Genomic DNA, 13,567 nt, shown 5'->3' with positions numbered 1-13,567 from the left:
CCACTTCTCGATGTGAGGGGTTGCACTCAGTTATTGCAAAGTATGTTAAGTCCAGGTATAATTTAAGAGATTTTGTAGAGCACTTTGATAGATGTGTTGCCTACATTCATTTCAAAGATAGTCTAGCAGACTTTGAATGTGCACATGGAGTACCTATGATGCAAACTCATTTATTGTTATTGGAAAAGTCTGCAGCTAATTTATATACAAGAGAGGTATTTTTTCTATTTCTAATAGATAACCAAACTCTAACAAAATATAAATTTCATGAAACAGTTGAAACACAACTTGCTTCGTGCTAAGTTAGCGGTGGACTTGGTTACTAGTCCCTTCAATCAGTTGAAGAATGAGATTTTTAAAGATGCAATTGAGTGAGAGAAGCACCAGGTGGGAGCATGAAGGACCAATACCTAAGAATTTTCTTTGTGGCATATGTAGCCCGTATTATGTAGTTTGCTTTAATTATAAACTAGTTTTATTTTCAAGCTTTAATTATCATCTAATTTTATTTTAGTTGTGCCAGTTTGGATATTATGGGTGTACTTACAAAGGCTTTAACTTTAATTGTTATATATTATGGATGAATCACTTATTTATCTTTCTCTTTTATTTTATGGTAATCAAAATATTGGCTGGTCAGCATTCATTATTCTTAGGAGTTCTTTCATAAAAATGTTATTAAATGCATGCTTTTAATTTTGTAATTTTATTATATGAAATTTCTTCAAATTTATATCTATTTACTGACTGAAAGACTTGTATTTGAAGTCATGACACTATTTATTTTTAGAGTTCATGAACATACTTTTACAAAAACTAAACATGTATTGATTGCCAACTATTTATGTTACTCCGTGACACAATCATATAATTATAAAAGCATTAAGTATTAATTTATGCACAATAGTACATAACATGACATTACATCACAATCCAAGAGTATTAGCAACATGAAATTGTGGCCTTAAGTTGGACATAAAGTGAAAGATACTAATTATTGAGTCTTAATTGGCTGCATAACAATGTCAGTTACACAGAATTATGAAATTAAATTAAATAGCATAACATAACTAATCAAGCTCTAATTAATGGTCCTTTGTTTTGAGACTCATAACTAGTAGAAGAAATGGATATTATCTACATTAGTGATCCAAAATTCCAAACTGTGCAACCTAGGAAAGAAGATAAAGAAAAATATTTTAGAAACATAAATCTAAGTCACAAAGAACAATGTAACAGTTTCAAATCAGATGTTATATAACTTCAGTTTTGATAATCTATATTATAGCATTAAGAAAAAGATAATATTTATTTAAATTGATTTATTTATATTAAAAGGAAGCTCATTTAAACTTTACATATTATGCAATTCAGAAGAATTATACCAAAGCCCTTCAATTTGTCTTTAACACAATGAATGATAAGTATTATGAGCGAAATTTACTTCATCAACTCACTAAAAACTCAAAATCATTTACCTTCAAAGAAGAATGCATTAATTAATGTAAAGTACTTCAGCAAAGTTGATAATTATATACACAAGGAGATTTGAAGCCAACCCCTCCTCAAGATTTGTATAAGTGCAAAAACAATTGAAGATATATATGAATGCATAATGTATTCTTAGTTAGGTTTTTCGATAAAGTGGAACTAATTTTCAATTTGCAGCATAATAAGCAACACACAATCTTTATCCTTTTCAACACATTATTGCAGGAAGTTAAGTTGCAGTAATTACTTTAAAATCAAAATCAGTTTCAGTTGAAGTCACAATTACAAATAGAATAATCAATAAAAATCATAAGTTAAACATGAAGTGACAAAATGAAAAATACAAAGAACAGGGTTAGTGTTATCTCATGAAGGTGAAGCTTTTTTTGGTCTACTGCTAAGTCATGGAGATAGAGGAGTTTGCTAGATTTGGTCCACCACTGCAATGTAGAAAAACTATCTTCTCGTCCACCACAACAAAAACTACAAAATTAAAAAATTTTGTGCCAAAACCGAACAGGGGACAATTCAGATAATGGGAACGGGTAGTGCAAAAGAGAACATTTCTAGAACAACCGATGAGTCAACAATATTCGTTGCCACTATCGTCCCCATATAGGTGACTGTCTTCCACCGATGCTATGCACCCAACAAGAATACAGTTTCGACAGTTTTCTCCTTATCTAAAGTCGTTAATAATTTAACATTGTTTGCAGTTGATGAATAATAATCTAATTAAATAAGTAAATAATACTAGAAATAACCTAATTTTAGGCTAGGTATTTGATGACATGATGCAAAAAATCTATCAAAATTAATCCTAAGAGTGTGACTTAGGGTTTCAGATTGATGAAAAACCTATCTCATTAGACATTGGGATTCAGATTGCTTCCTCGCAGAGATTGAGAGATAAGATATACGCCGTAAATTTGATAAACAAATAAGCTTGTAAGGGTGTAAAATATGAAACTTAGGAGATGTATAGTTGAACATCAATAGAATTAATATTAGAGTGAAGAAGAAGATGTTGATGTTGACGAAGGGAGACAATTGTGTGTTTAACTAGTTGGAAATTATGAAATTCAATTTTGTGTGTGGGTGAAATTTAAGATTCAGCAAATTTTTTTATGGAAATAACAAATTCTATTGGGCCGTAGTTCATATACCATTAATTGCAAAAAAAAATTTGATTATAATTGACAAAATATAACCCACCGTTGGATCAAAATTAATAATGATCTAACCGTTGATTTAAGTTTTTACCACAATTGGTGAAAAAACAAGTGAGGACCACCGAATCATTAATCGATTATTATCTATTTTTTTTTATGATATATCTATCATCTAGGCATAGTTATCAAATCCGGACTGGACCGACCGGTTCGACTGAAAAACCAGTGAACCGAACTCTTAATCGGTTCGGATTAACAATTAAACCACACAAGCAAAGAAACTGGTCAAACTCGAAAAATCCGGTAAAAACCGGACTGAATTGCAGACCAAACCGGACCGGTCAACCCGCCAGATGATGTCAGCACATGCACGGCATTACCTGCTGGGGTTCGAACCTGGCGCTCCTGGAAAATAAAGGAGTTTGTAACCCACTAGGCTAACATGCTTTTGGATACTATAAATGCCTTTTTATAAATATATTATAATTTATTATATATATCCTAATTAATAACTATATCTTATTAACTCTTTTACTCATGTAAAATTTAAAATCTCCTTATACTTTTGTCCTTTTAATCTAATGAGTAATTTTATATTTAATTTAATTAATTTTTTATTTTATATTTACTCACTTAAATTAATTATTTTTTAATTTTACATAATTATTACAAATATTAAATGTTGTTAAATATTCTTTAAATTAAAAAAATAAACAAAAATATATTCAGTTATCATACCATATTTTTTTATTGATAATTATATAATATTTATTAATATTAACTCTTTTTTAACATATATTTGATTAATATAATTAATTAATAAATTATTAAAATATTAAAATAACTTAATTTTGTATAAAAAATTTTATTATAAAAAAAATTAAATTTTATATAATTATTTAATTATAATCGAATCAACCGATTCAATTTGTGATCCAATGATTGAACCAATAATCTAATAACCTAATAGTCTTATTAGGTTGATTACCGGTTCGATTCAGATAACTATGCATACCGGCGATCATGGAAACGAAAGAGAATCTGTGGGTCCACAATCCACGGCGCTTCCAGAATATCTTCCACAGAATGTACATAAAAGTTGCCTAGTTGGTAAATTTGAAGATAAGTACATTTTGATTAAGACTAGCCACGTTAAAGTTCCAGCATCCTACGTGGTAAGATTTGTGTGATAATCTTATATGATGGCTGAAACCGACACGTGTCCGGTAACCATAGAATAGGCCAATAGAGCCCATGGTTCTTAGGAAACTGGGCAAAATGGGTGGCCACGTCTTGACTGTTTGAGCCGGTTGTTTCCACTTTCCACCTTGTCATCCGGTTGCTTGACCCGCTTTCTGTTTTCTTATAAATCTCGACCTAACCTTAGCGAATAAGGCAATAATCCTATCTTGAATACCCATCATTCTCAACTTCCGAAGGTCATTGTAATTATTATGAGCTTGAGGTACATGAGTAGGGTGATGTACCAGGCAGGGGTAAGAGTGGTTCAAGGAATGAAGGATCAAAGAAGCAAGTGTGACTACTCAACCTTAAAGTCTCTCAAGGACTCTGCATGCTCTCCTTCCTCAAAGCAGGCCAGGCGATTCTCATCTTCATCTTTTAACTCATCTGCTATCAAATCTTCCGACTCCCACAAGATCAAACAGGCTGAAGAGTCTCTACGTACCGTCATGTACTTGAGCTGCTGGGGTCCCAATTAAATCTGTACCTATTTTTAATTTCTATTTTCTCTCTATGCAAGCTTGTAAATCTTATATGGATGAAAAATTAGACATATTATTATATCCGGCCCTTTCTATGGATTTCTGCTTTTTTTTTTTCTGTTTCAAACACACAAATACAAGGGTAGACTTTCTCATTTTCTTCAAGTGTTTGAACATTAGGCCCACTATTATTGGACCAAAAAGAGTGGCCCAATGCGAAATATTTGCATCTCTCTCCTCCACTAAAAATAAGAAAAATGGATAATCCTCGAAAAAGATAAGTCCCTAACGACTCATGCAACATCCACAATCTGAAGAAGGTGAATACCACTGTGTCTCTGTTCTCAAGAAGTAAAGCTAATGATTTCACTACATCCCTATAAAGCCTGTGTTCAAATTCAATCAACATGTCTCGTAAACCCTTCAAAGGTTATTAGGAGTTACAAAGCAAGGCCAAGGAAGGTATCATCACCAACACCAAATACAAGACAAGTTAAATGCAGCAGTAGTGGCGGACACCAAGGAGACAAAAACCCCGACAAGAGAACCTTCTTGACACTCGAGGAAGCTGGTTTGGTGGAGATGTCTGGTTTGAGCTCACATGAGCGTTTTCTATGCCGTTTAACGGTACCTATTAGCTATCACACCTTGCACAATTTCACCTATCAATATATACTAAATTTGACTCTTATTGTTTCATGTTGTTATATGGTGATAGATATCGTCTCTAAATTTATTGAGAGTGATATCAGAGCAAGAAGGGTGTACAATTGAAGAGCTGAATGCTGGGAAAGTGTGTGATTGGTTCCTTAAAGACAAACTCAAAAGGGAGCAGAACGTTGCCTCTGCAGTTCTTCAGTGGGATGATTCCGAGTTCATGTTGTAACCCCCTTCATTTTCTTTTGCTTTTTTAAGGGATAATTATTACCCTAATTATTATTATGTTAGAGAGAGAGAGTGTGTGTGTGGTAACAGTGTCACTCTTTTTTTTTTGGCATTGGATTCTAGTGGCCTGGTAAAATGTGCCAAGAGTGTCGCTTCTTTGTTACTCAATATTTTCGGATTCGCGATTACACGTTTTCTGGTATGGAATGCTTCTCCTTTGTCTTTCAAGTGTTGCTGCTAGCAGTATCATTGCTTAACTCATATGGAAATGATTCGTATAATTTTACATGTTATTGGAATATATTGGTTCACCATTATTCCTTCGTCACTCAGGAATCTTTTAAATTCTAACTTCATAGATAAGAATTTTGACTCATCTACCAAAAGACATGAAAATTGATCAAGTTTTAATTTTATCCATTGATCTCAATTAATATATGTTATATATATAAAATTAAAATTAACAAATTTAAAATTAATATTTAATTTAAAAATAAATAATTGTTAAATATTTAAAATTTAAGGTAAAGTATACTTTTTGTCACTGAAATTTAGTAAAAATTTCAAAAATATCCCTAAATTTTATTTTGTTTCGATTTTGTTTCAAAAGTTTTTTATTTTCATCAAATATATCCTCAACGGTTAAATGTTCAAAAAATTTAAGACCAATTTAACAATAATACATAAAAATTATATTTGATTTGCTTGTGTTGAGGATTGTTCTTATATAATTGTTGTTGAATTAGTCTTAAAATTTTTGAAAAATTAGTCATCAAAGGTATATTTGATGCAAATCGAAAACTTTTGACACAAAATTAAAACAAAATAAAATTTAGGAGTATTTTTAAAATTTTTGTCAAACTTCAAAAACAAAAAATATACTTTATGCTAAAATTTATCATAAAAAATAAGTGAAGCAAAAATTAGACACAAACTAAAATTAAAGTTACCATAAAATTCACAAAGTTAGATAGCACCTTGTGCCATTCTGATTCTGTTCTTGGACTGAGGAGGAAAAACACGGTTTCCCACACAAAGTATAGGATGATGTCCGTCGTCCCAATCACGTTACCAACCTCGCTAATAACTAGAGTCTATTAATTTTCTCTCTCTTTTTATAGATAGTTGAAATCTCGTTCTAAATTACTACTTTTGATGCATGCATGGCAATCTTCTTCTCCCTCCTTCAGCAAGCTAAGTGGGTCTAAGAAATGGGAAATGAGAAATGGGACCCATAAGCATAACCCATTAACCCCCTCTTTCTCTCTTAACTAGTTCACACTTGAGAGAGAGAGAGAGAAAGACAGATAAGGGTCAACGACGACGTTTACCACCGTATTCTTATTATATTCTCTTCCTTGCTTTCTTGCTTCCATGTAGCATTCCTCTGCTTTAATTTTATGTATGTATGTTGTGACTGTGTTGGGTTCAGTATATCATCATGGCCACACCTCAAGAATCTGTACAAGGCAGCAGCACCTGCAACTTCTTCACCAAGTTCAGTTCACTTTCCTCACTTGCCAAGTTGCTTCTCCCAACCCCTCGTCGTCTCAAGCTTGATCCTTCCAACAAGCTCTTCTTACTTTGTATGCATCATACCATGACTGATCACTTAATTCTGACTTTACCCGCTTTATGTAGATGCTTGATAAGCACTTTTCATGAAAGGATTTCTTCCATTTCTATCGGTTAATTCAATTCCCCTGTTTTCGTATCCACTCAAAGAAATAGGGGGTTATTTTATTTACTCAATTTTCCTACACAACCTCCCCTTTTCAATTCCAATTGGTAGTTTCTATCCCCATCTGATGAGTAGTTAATTTTGAATGATGGCCATAATAAATCTGAGATAAAAATGGGGTTGCGTTGAATTGTGAAAAAATTGTAAAAAGATATATTGGTTTCTTAGTGTTGGTGATGAGTCATTCTATAGTTGCTTATTTCTTGGATTCTCTTGGAATTTCTGTGTGTATGCACTTTTAACTATGTGCATGATTTCTTGTTTGTGTTCGCTATTCTCCTATTCATGCACGGATTTAACTCTATTCTAGTGCTTCATATGATTTATGTTATGCCGTTCATCTTTCTAATTTTCGTATTATGTGTAGATACGCCGGGAAAGCAGGTTAAAAGTGCCATCAAAATTAAAAACACCAGCAAATTCCATGTAGCTTTCAAGGTATAATGAAACATGTGTCTGTTTATCTATGCACCTGGTTTTTAAATCTTGTATTCCTGATTTGCAATCTTGAGTTACAACGAACTTTCAGAAAGTCTTAAAATTGTCACAGCTCTACAAAATGTTGTACTCTATTTATTACTATATGAATTAATGATTTTTTTGCTCTATACCCTCAAACATGTACTATATTTTAACAATGATTTATTTGTTCTTCTTATTTAGTTTCAAACTACTGCACCTAAAAGTTGTTTCATGCGTCCACCTGGGGCTATTCTTTCGCCAGGCGAGAGTCTAATTGCAACCGGTAATAATCAATGAATTTCTGTCTTCATTTATCTATATTTCTTTGCACTTTTTGTGCAGAACTTGACATTGTCATAAACACCAATTTGTTATTGGTTTGCTAGTGTTCAAGTTTGTAGAGCCTCCAGAAAACAATGAAAAACCACAAAAACCTGCACCCAAATTTAAAATCATGAGCTTGAAGGTCAAAGGACCAATGGACTACATTCCTGAGCTGGTTAGTTAATTAATCTTGTATACGAGCTTATATTTTTGCGAATTCCTGAGTGTTGTTCTGACTCTGAATCAATGGCTTTGATTCTCTCTGTACACAGTTCGATGAACAGATAGACAAAGTGACCGTAGAGCAGATTTTGCAGGTTGTTTTTCTGGATCCAGAGCGTCCTAGTTCTGTAAGCTGATCATTACTCTTACACTGCACTTGTTCATTTAAGCATATCTTGCTTAATGTAATTGAGACACACTGTTATTATCTCAGTCTACTAATTGAGGTTGTAATTATGTCATTGAGAAGGCTCTGGCGAAACTGAATCGGCAGCTAGCTGAGGCCGACGCTGCTATGGAGGCGCGTAGGAAGCCTCCAGAAGATGCTGGTCCTAGGATTATGGGTGAAGGGCTTGTCATAGATGAATGGGTGAGTATGCTTACTTTCAAGTTTCAACTGAGCTATACATGTATTTATTCATATTCATTCTGATTGGCTTTGTAGAAAGAGAGAAGGGAAAGGTACCTGGCAAAACAGGAGCAGCAGGGGACTCTGTATAGCGAATGTTAGAATTGAACATTAGCCTCAACATGCACACTCAACTTGGTTGCATTTTAATGCATCTACTAATTACTACTATTCAAGTTCGTTGAGACCTACCCCACAATGCACAATTCTCCATTCATGGGTTGTTAGGAATTTTTTTAATAAATAAATATATACATCTCTTTTCCATGTATTTATTTTTTTCCATCAAATTCAAGACCCTTGGAGCTAGCATATATGGTTAGTAATAGTATACTATAGGACAAGAAAGTGCTTCCTTCATGACTTCAATGAACACAATGAATGAAATCATCTATTTGAGATGAGAGGTTGGAAATTGCACGACACGAATTCACTGTGCCTTCCTCCTCGTTCCATTAACAACTCAGCTCCCATTCCCAACCTACTTTACTCCATCACATGTTTCCCATTCATTGGTTCCATACATGCCCCATAACAACCAAACATTATCACACAGATTGTTAGAACAAGCGCTTATTACTAGATAAAAAACATATCTTAATCCAAATACAACTTTTATTACTTAAACCATTTAATCAATATTGAATTGTTTTGGTTCAATTTTCTTGTCTTATCTGAAGTTTGCCGGGCAACAAGCATGCTTGCTTGGTCGTATTGTACATTTATTGATTGAATTGACAAAAAAGAAATTTGATATTGTAAAAGATTAGGCAAACCTAGCTAAGAGACAAAGCAATATAGACAAGGAAAACTCATCCATCGCTATCTTCTTTGTATATAACGTTGGATTAGATGTTGGATAGAGAAAAAGTAAGATTGACACTTCTCACATGCCCCTGAAGCATTCATGTCTTCTCCATGTGATCACACACGTATGCATACACAAACAACCAAATAATATATCTGGAACACTTCCAAAACACAACTAATCTGTATGTATAACTGCCATTAGTAAATAGTAATTACATTCTTTTATATCATCATATAATTAACAATATAACTTCTTTTTTTTCTTCACTAATTCTTGTTACAATCTCAACAGAGAGCCTGTACTACTCTTGTCATGTGCCAGGCAAATAAAATTTGAAAAAAAGTGGAAACAGAAAATTAGCACAGCTTAGAATGACATGATGTAAAAAATAATCAGTTAAAGATTCAAAAGAATTACATTCAAGAGTGGTGGTGGTGGTGGTGGTGCCAGATTCCACTGAGCATGGTGCGGAATGTATTGGTGGATAGCTTCCTGACAAGTCTCTTTGCGTCAGCAGAAGAAACTTGAGATTCTGATGCAAGCCTCTCTATGTTCTTTGCATACCCAGAACTCACAATCTTCTTCCTCCCACTGTTGCAATGCGTCAATGACATCAATACAGAGATCAAGAACTTGTTGTTACCTGAATTCCCTTCCTCTGGATCCAACAACTGCAGAAGAAGAGCAATGCTTTCATCATCTTGCACAAACCTCTTCCTGTTCTTGGCAACCATAACCATCCCGGAGAGTGCCTCCGCCGCCATTTCTCGAACCTCGAATGATTTCACATTTAGAAACTTAACAAGCTCTGCCATGAATCCAGCATCACCTAGAGCTTTCTTAGCATCTTCACATGTTCCACACAATCTAAACGCAACTTTGAGAGCCAATTCTTGAACAGAAACGTCGCCGTTTCGAATATAGTACATCAATTGATCCACAAAACCATAGCTCATCAAAATAGTGACACAACTAGACCAAGAGAAGAACAAATTCTCAATAGCCCTCATCACTACCTCTCTTGTTTTGGAAGAACAAGGCCATTTAGGATCCAAAAGTCGCAGCAAAACACGAACCCCGCCTTCTCTAACAACAATCTGCTTAACCAATGACTCATCTCCCGATGCAATACTCTGAAGAAACTCAATGGAACTCACCTGAATCGCTTCGTCCCTTGACCTCATAAGCCTAATGAAGCTTGAAACGGCACCTTCATCAACCATGAACCTCTTAATCTCTTCAACACCAACCAGATTCCTCAGAACTCCACAAGCAGGACAAACCAATTCTGCTCTGCAATCTACACCGCCACAAATCTTCAACAACGCCGTGACGCCGCCGTGAGCGGAAACCGACCAAGCATTATCGGAATTCTCAGTCAAACTCAGCAGACACAAGGCAGCAGCAACTTTGCCAGTCTCACTTGAACACTCCAAAACCTTAACCAAAGGCGCAACAACACCAGCGCCAACAAGAACTCCTTTATAAGAATCAAACCCCGCAATCAAAGAAACTACCTTTGCAGACTCTTGTTGAATCTCCAACTCAGAGGACCCTAGAAAATCAACTAGAACATGAACAACGTCACCGACTTCAACAATCACCTTCACGTACTTGTCGTCTTCGGAAGCAACTTCGTGGAGGTTGATCAATGCCTGCTTCTTCATAGCAACATCGCCAACCTTCATTCTGGTGAGTAGGTCCCTCACGAAGAACCTCATGTCCTCTTTGGAAGCTCCAAGTCCAGGCTTTGAGACCACCAGAGCGTAGCTGTGTGTGAGAACACCCTTCGTGTACATCTCAGACAGCTTCTTCACATGGCAATGGAGCTTCGCGAAAACCACCTCTAAGTCGCTCTGCATAAGAAGCTTCCCGCTGTATGTCAGATCGGTGCAGCGGCGAGCTAGGTCGGAACACTCCTCCGCGGTGGAGAGGATCGCAGGGAGAACGCCGGAGAGTGAAGGGTCGTCGTCGGCTCCGACTAGACCGGAGTAGAGCTCCTCGAGCTTGTTGCGAATCAGTTGCCATTTTCCGGCGAAGACCCTAATCGAGAGGGAGATGGAGATTAGGGATGAAATAAGGTTGACAACTCGCCGGGGATTGGAGGATTCCGGCAAGTTATTCCGGCACGGTTTGAGTTGTTCATCGTAGCCCATAATAGCTGGAGTTGTCAGTGGTTGTGGTGCAACAAAGCCATTTTCCGGCGAAACGACGGTGGTTGTGGAATCTGAGAGAGAACGTAGTTTGTGAGAGCAGATCTATACTTATCCTTACATTGCAGTTGGATTCTACTCTCCCCATTTACTTATTTACCCTCACTCGCATTGACTTCCTACTTCGTCTGGTGAGGACAGTTTGGTCATTGTCATATGAATAGGGCAACTCAGTGAAGACACCGGCCCCATTTAGAGGATGATTTTTTTATAGTGAGTTATTAGTCACTAATTTTTATGTTTATATAATATGAGTGATTATTTTAAACACAACTTAATTTAGGGGAAGTGAATTATGAATCTTGTAACAAAAAGGAAAAGTCAGCTAAATAAGCAACTGGCAAGCAATGCATGTATTGTTGCAAAATGTGACTTTATGGAAATTTTTTAATGTGATACTGATGGCAGTTAACAGTTATTGACTTATTTCAAAGGAAAATTAGATTTGTTAAGGGTTGCTTTTTGTTTAAAATATTAAATAGCAGGGTCATACTCTGCGGTTAATCCCATTACATTACACCAAGCTGTCAGCTACCTAGTTAACCTTACTCTCACTCTTGTTAACTTCAGCAACTTTTTAAGTATGTGTAAGGTTAAATTAATCTGGCCGTCCTAATAATGTGGTGACAACGTTGATTCATTACAAGTAAAAAAGAATACCAAGGAAAAGTAACAGTAATATATATGCTGCATAGTTACATTTACATACATACAATTTTGCCGTATATGAGCAGCATATATATGCTGCCATTTACTAAGTTCCATACATAGTTACATACTATGTCAAATCTGAAATTAAATCAGTTGACTGGATCCAACTCAAGATGATTTTTTTTCCCCTGCAATTTTAATTTTGGTATATAATGACAAAGAAAATGTTGCATTTTTGTCTTGTCCAATGAGCTAGCTCTGTTTGAGTTTATGATTGTTGATTTTTCTAAAACAATGGTAATAAAAAGCATTTAGCTTTATTTCATCTTGTATGGAAGTAAGCAAATTAAATGATTTGGTGTTTTTCTTTTAATTTACAATATTTTGGGTGATGATAATTAAATAATCAATAAGGATGCAGAGTAATAATAGTACAAGTAATAAATATGTATGCATGTTAAAAGTACCTTGTTGCATTAATTCGTTGAAGTAGTTATTTTGCTGTGCTTTTAATGCAAGGAAGCAAAACTGGTGAAATGAGATGAATTAGAGGTTACAATAAATAAAGGATATGATCATGAGAGTGGTATTTAGCTATGAAAGCGAAGTAAGAACAAAAAAGAGAGACAGAACTGTGTGAATGAGTAGTAATATACGTACCTTGATGATCAGAGAGTAGTAGATAGATAAATGGACCACACCAATGCAACCTTGCATAGAATAGAAAGAAGCTAAGAAAAGGGCATGCAGCATGCAGCTTTCAATTCAGGCAAGAAAGACACAAACCCCACCCATGTGAATTATCTTTCTATTCGCCTTCAGCCACCACTCACCTTTTCTATTCACAAAAAAAAAAAAAAAAAGTTGCAATCTTTTCCTTACCCTTTTTTAATTTGTTGATTAAGTTGTAAATGTAAACTAACGTATACAATACAATACACTACAAACATCCCCTTTTATTCACTATATATTATTCTAACAAGTATATGATTAAGTTGGCTAATTTTTTTTTGTTATGGAAGTAAAAGTGGTGATATACTTTATCATTGTAATTTTTGGTGTTTTTAAAACTGTGGAAGTACACAAATCCCTAGGTCCGATTTCTGTACTTAAAATTTTTTATTTTTTTAACACAAATCGGACGGTCCGATTTGTGTACGTCCGATTTGTGTACCTCTCAGAAATCGGACGGTCCGATTCGTGTACCTCTAGAAATCGGACGGTTCGATTTCTGTACCTCTAATAAATCGGACGGTCCAATTTCTTGCTTCTCTAGTTAAACGATTCCACATTTGAGTGTAACACCCTAACAATCTACATTTAAAAAAAAATACCACTACCACTCCAATATTAAAAATAAAAAAGTTCGATTAAGTTTGGTACAAAATCTCTCAATAAAATGATGCATACATCTTCAAAAAGTGTGCATGTTTTTCAAGAGACAAATTGTGGTTCACGAAGT

At 34.8% G+C, this 13,567-nt stretch overlaps 3 protein-coding genes across 3 annotated transcripts; 2 read left to right on the top strand and 1 right to left on the bottom strand.

The window, feature by feature from the left end:
* Positions 1 to 4,559: 4,559 nt before the first annotated feature.
* LOC112784267 (uncharacterized) lies at positions 4,560 to 5,500 on the top strand. Its single transcript, XM_025827418.3, has 2 exons — positions 4,560 to 5,014; positions 5,106 to 5,500. The coding sequence occupies exons 1-2, from the start codon at positions 4,748 to 4,750 to the stop codon at positions 5,271 to 5,273; spliced, it is 435 nt and encodes a 144-aa protein (XP_025683203.1). The 5' UTR covers positions 4,560 to 4,747; the 3' UTR covers positions 5,274 to 5,500.
* Positions 5,501 to 6,245: 745 nt separating this feature from the next.
* On the top strand, positions 6,246 to 8,701 carry LOC112782754 (vesicle-associated protein 4-2). Its single transcript, XM_025825313.3, has 8 exons — positions 6,246 to 6,607; positions 6,705 to 6,858; positions 7,381 to 7,451; positions 7,677 to 7,758; positions 7,862 to 7,974; positions 8,072 to 8,149; positions 8,272 to 8,391; positions 8,467 to 8,701. The coding sequence occupies exons 2-8, from the start codon at positions 6,714 to 6,716 to the stop codon at positions 8,530 to 8,532; spliced, it is 675 nt and encodes a 224-aa protein (XP_025681098.1). The 5' UTR covers positions 6,246 to 6,607; positions 6,705 to 6,713; the 3' UTR covers positions 8,533 to 8,701.
* A 737-nt stretch (positions 8,702 to 9,438) lies between these two features.
* On the bottom strand, positions 9,439 to 11,397 carry LOC112782752 (uncharacterized). The gene has a single exon (XM_025825312.3). It carries the CDS (start codon positions 11,395 to 11,397, stop codon positions 9,661 to 9,663), a length of 1,737 nt encoding a protein of 578 aa, XP_025681097.1. The 3' UTR covers positions 9,439 to 9,660.
* Between the last annotated feature and the right edge of the window lie 2,170 nt (positions 11,398 to 13,567).

Source organism: Arachis hypogaea, chromosome 20, assembly GCF_003086295.3.
Source record: "Arachis hypogaea cultivar Tifrunner chromosome 20, arahy.Tifrunner.gnm2.J5K5, whole genome shotgun sequence".
Classification (NCBI taxonomy): domain Eukaryota; kingdom Viridiplantae; phylum Streptophyta; class Magnoliopsida; order Fabales; family Fabaceae; genus Arachis; species Arachis hypogaea.
Note: the sequence above shows the minus strand (reverse complement) of the source record. Positions and strands in the feature narration are given on the sequence as shown.

Bases quoted from the DNA above. Each gene is read 5' to 3' on its own strand.
- LOC112782754 (XM_025825313.3), top strand. From the start codon at position 6,714: ATGGCCACACCTCAAGAATCTGTACAAGGCAGCAGCACCTGCAACTTC. The intron at 7,452-7,676 runs GTATAATGAAAC...CTTCTTATTTAG, and splicing joins AATTCCATGTAGCTTTCAAG to TTTCAAACTACTGCACCTAA. The intron at 7,759-7,861 runs GTAATAATCAAT...TTGGTTTGCTAG, and splicing joins CGAGAGTCTAATTGCAACCG to TGTTCAAGTTTGTAGAGCCT.
- LOC112784267 (XM_025827418.3), top strand. From the start codon at position 4,748: ATGATTTCACTACATCCCTATAAAGCCTGTGTTCAAATTCAATCAACA. The intron at 5,015-5,105 runs GTACCTATTAGC...ATATGGTGATAG, and splicing joins GTTTTCTATGCCGTTTAACG to ATATCGTCTCTAAATTTATT.
- LOC112782752 (XM_025825312.3), bottom strand. From the start codon at position 11,397: ATGGGCTACGATGAACAACTCAAACCGTGCCGGAATAACTTGCCGGAA.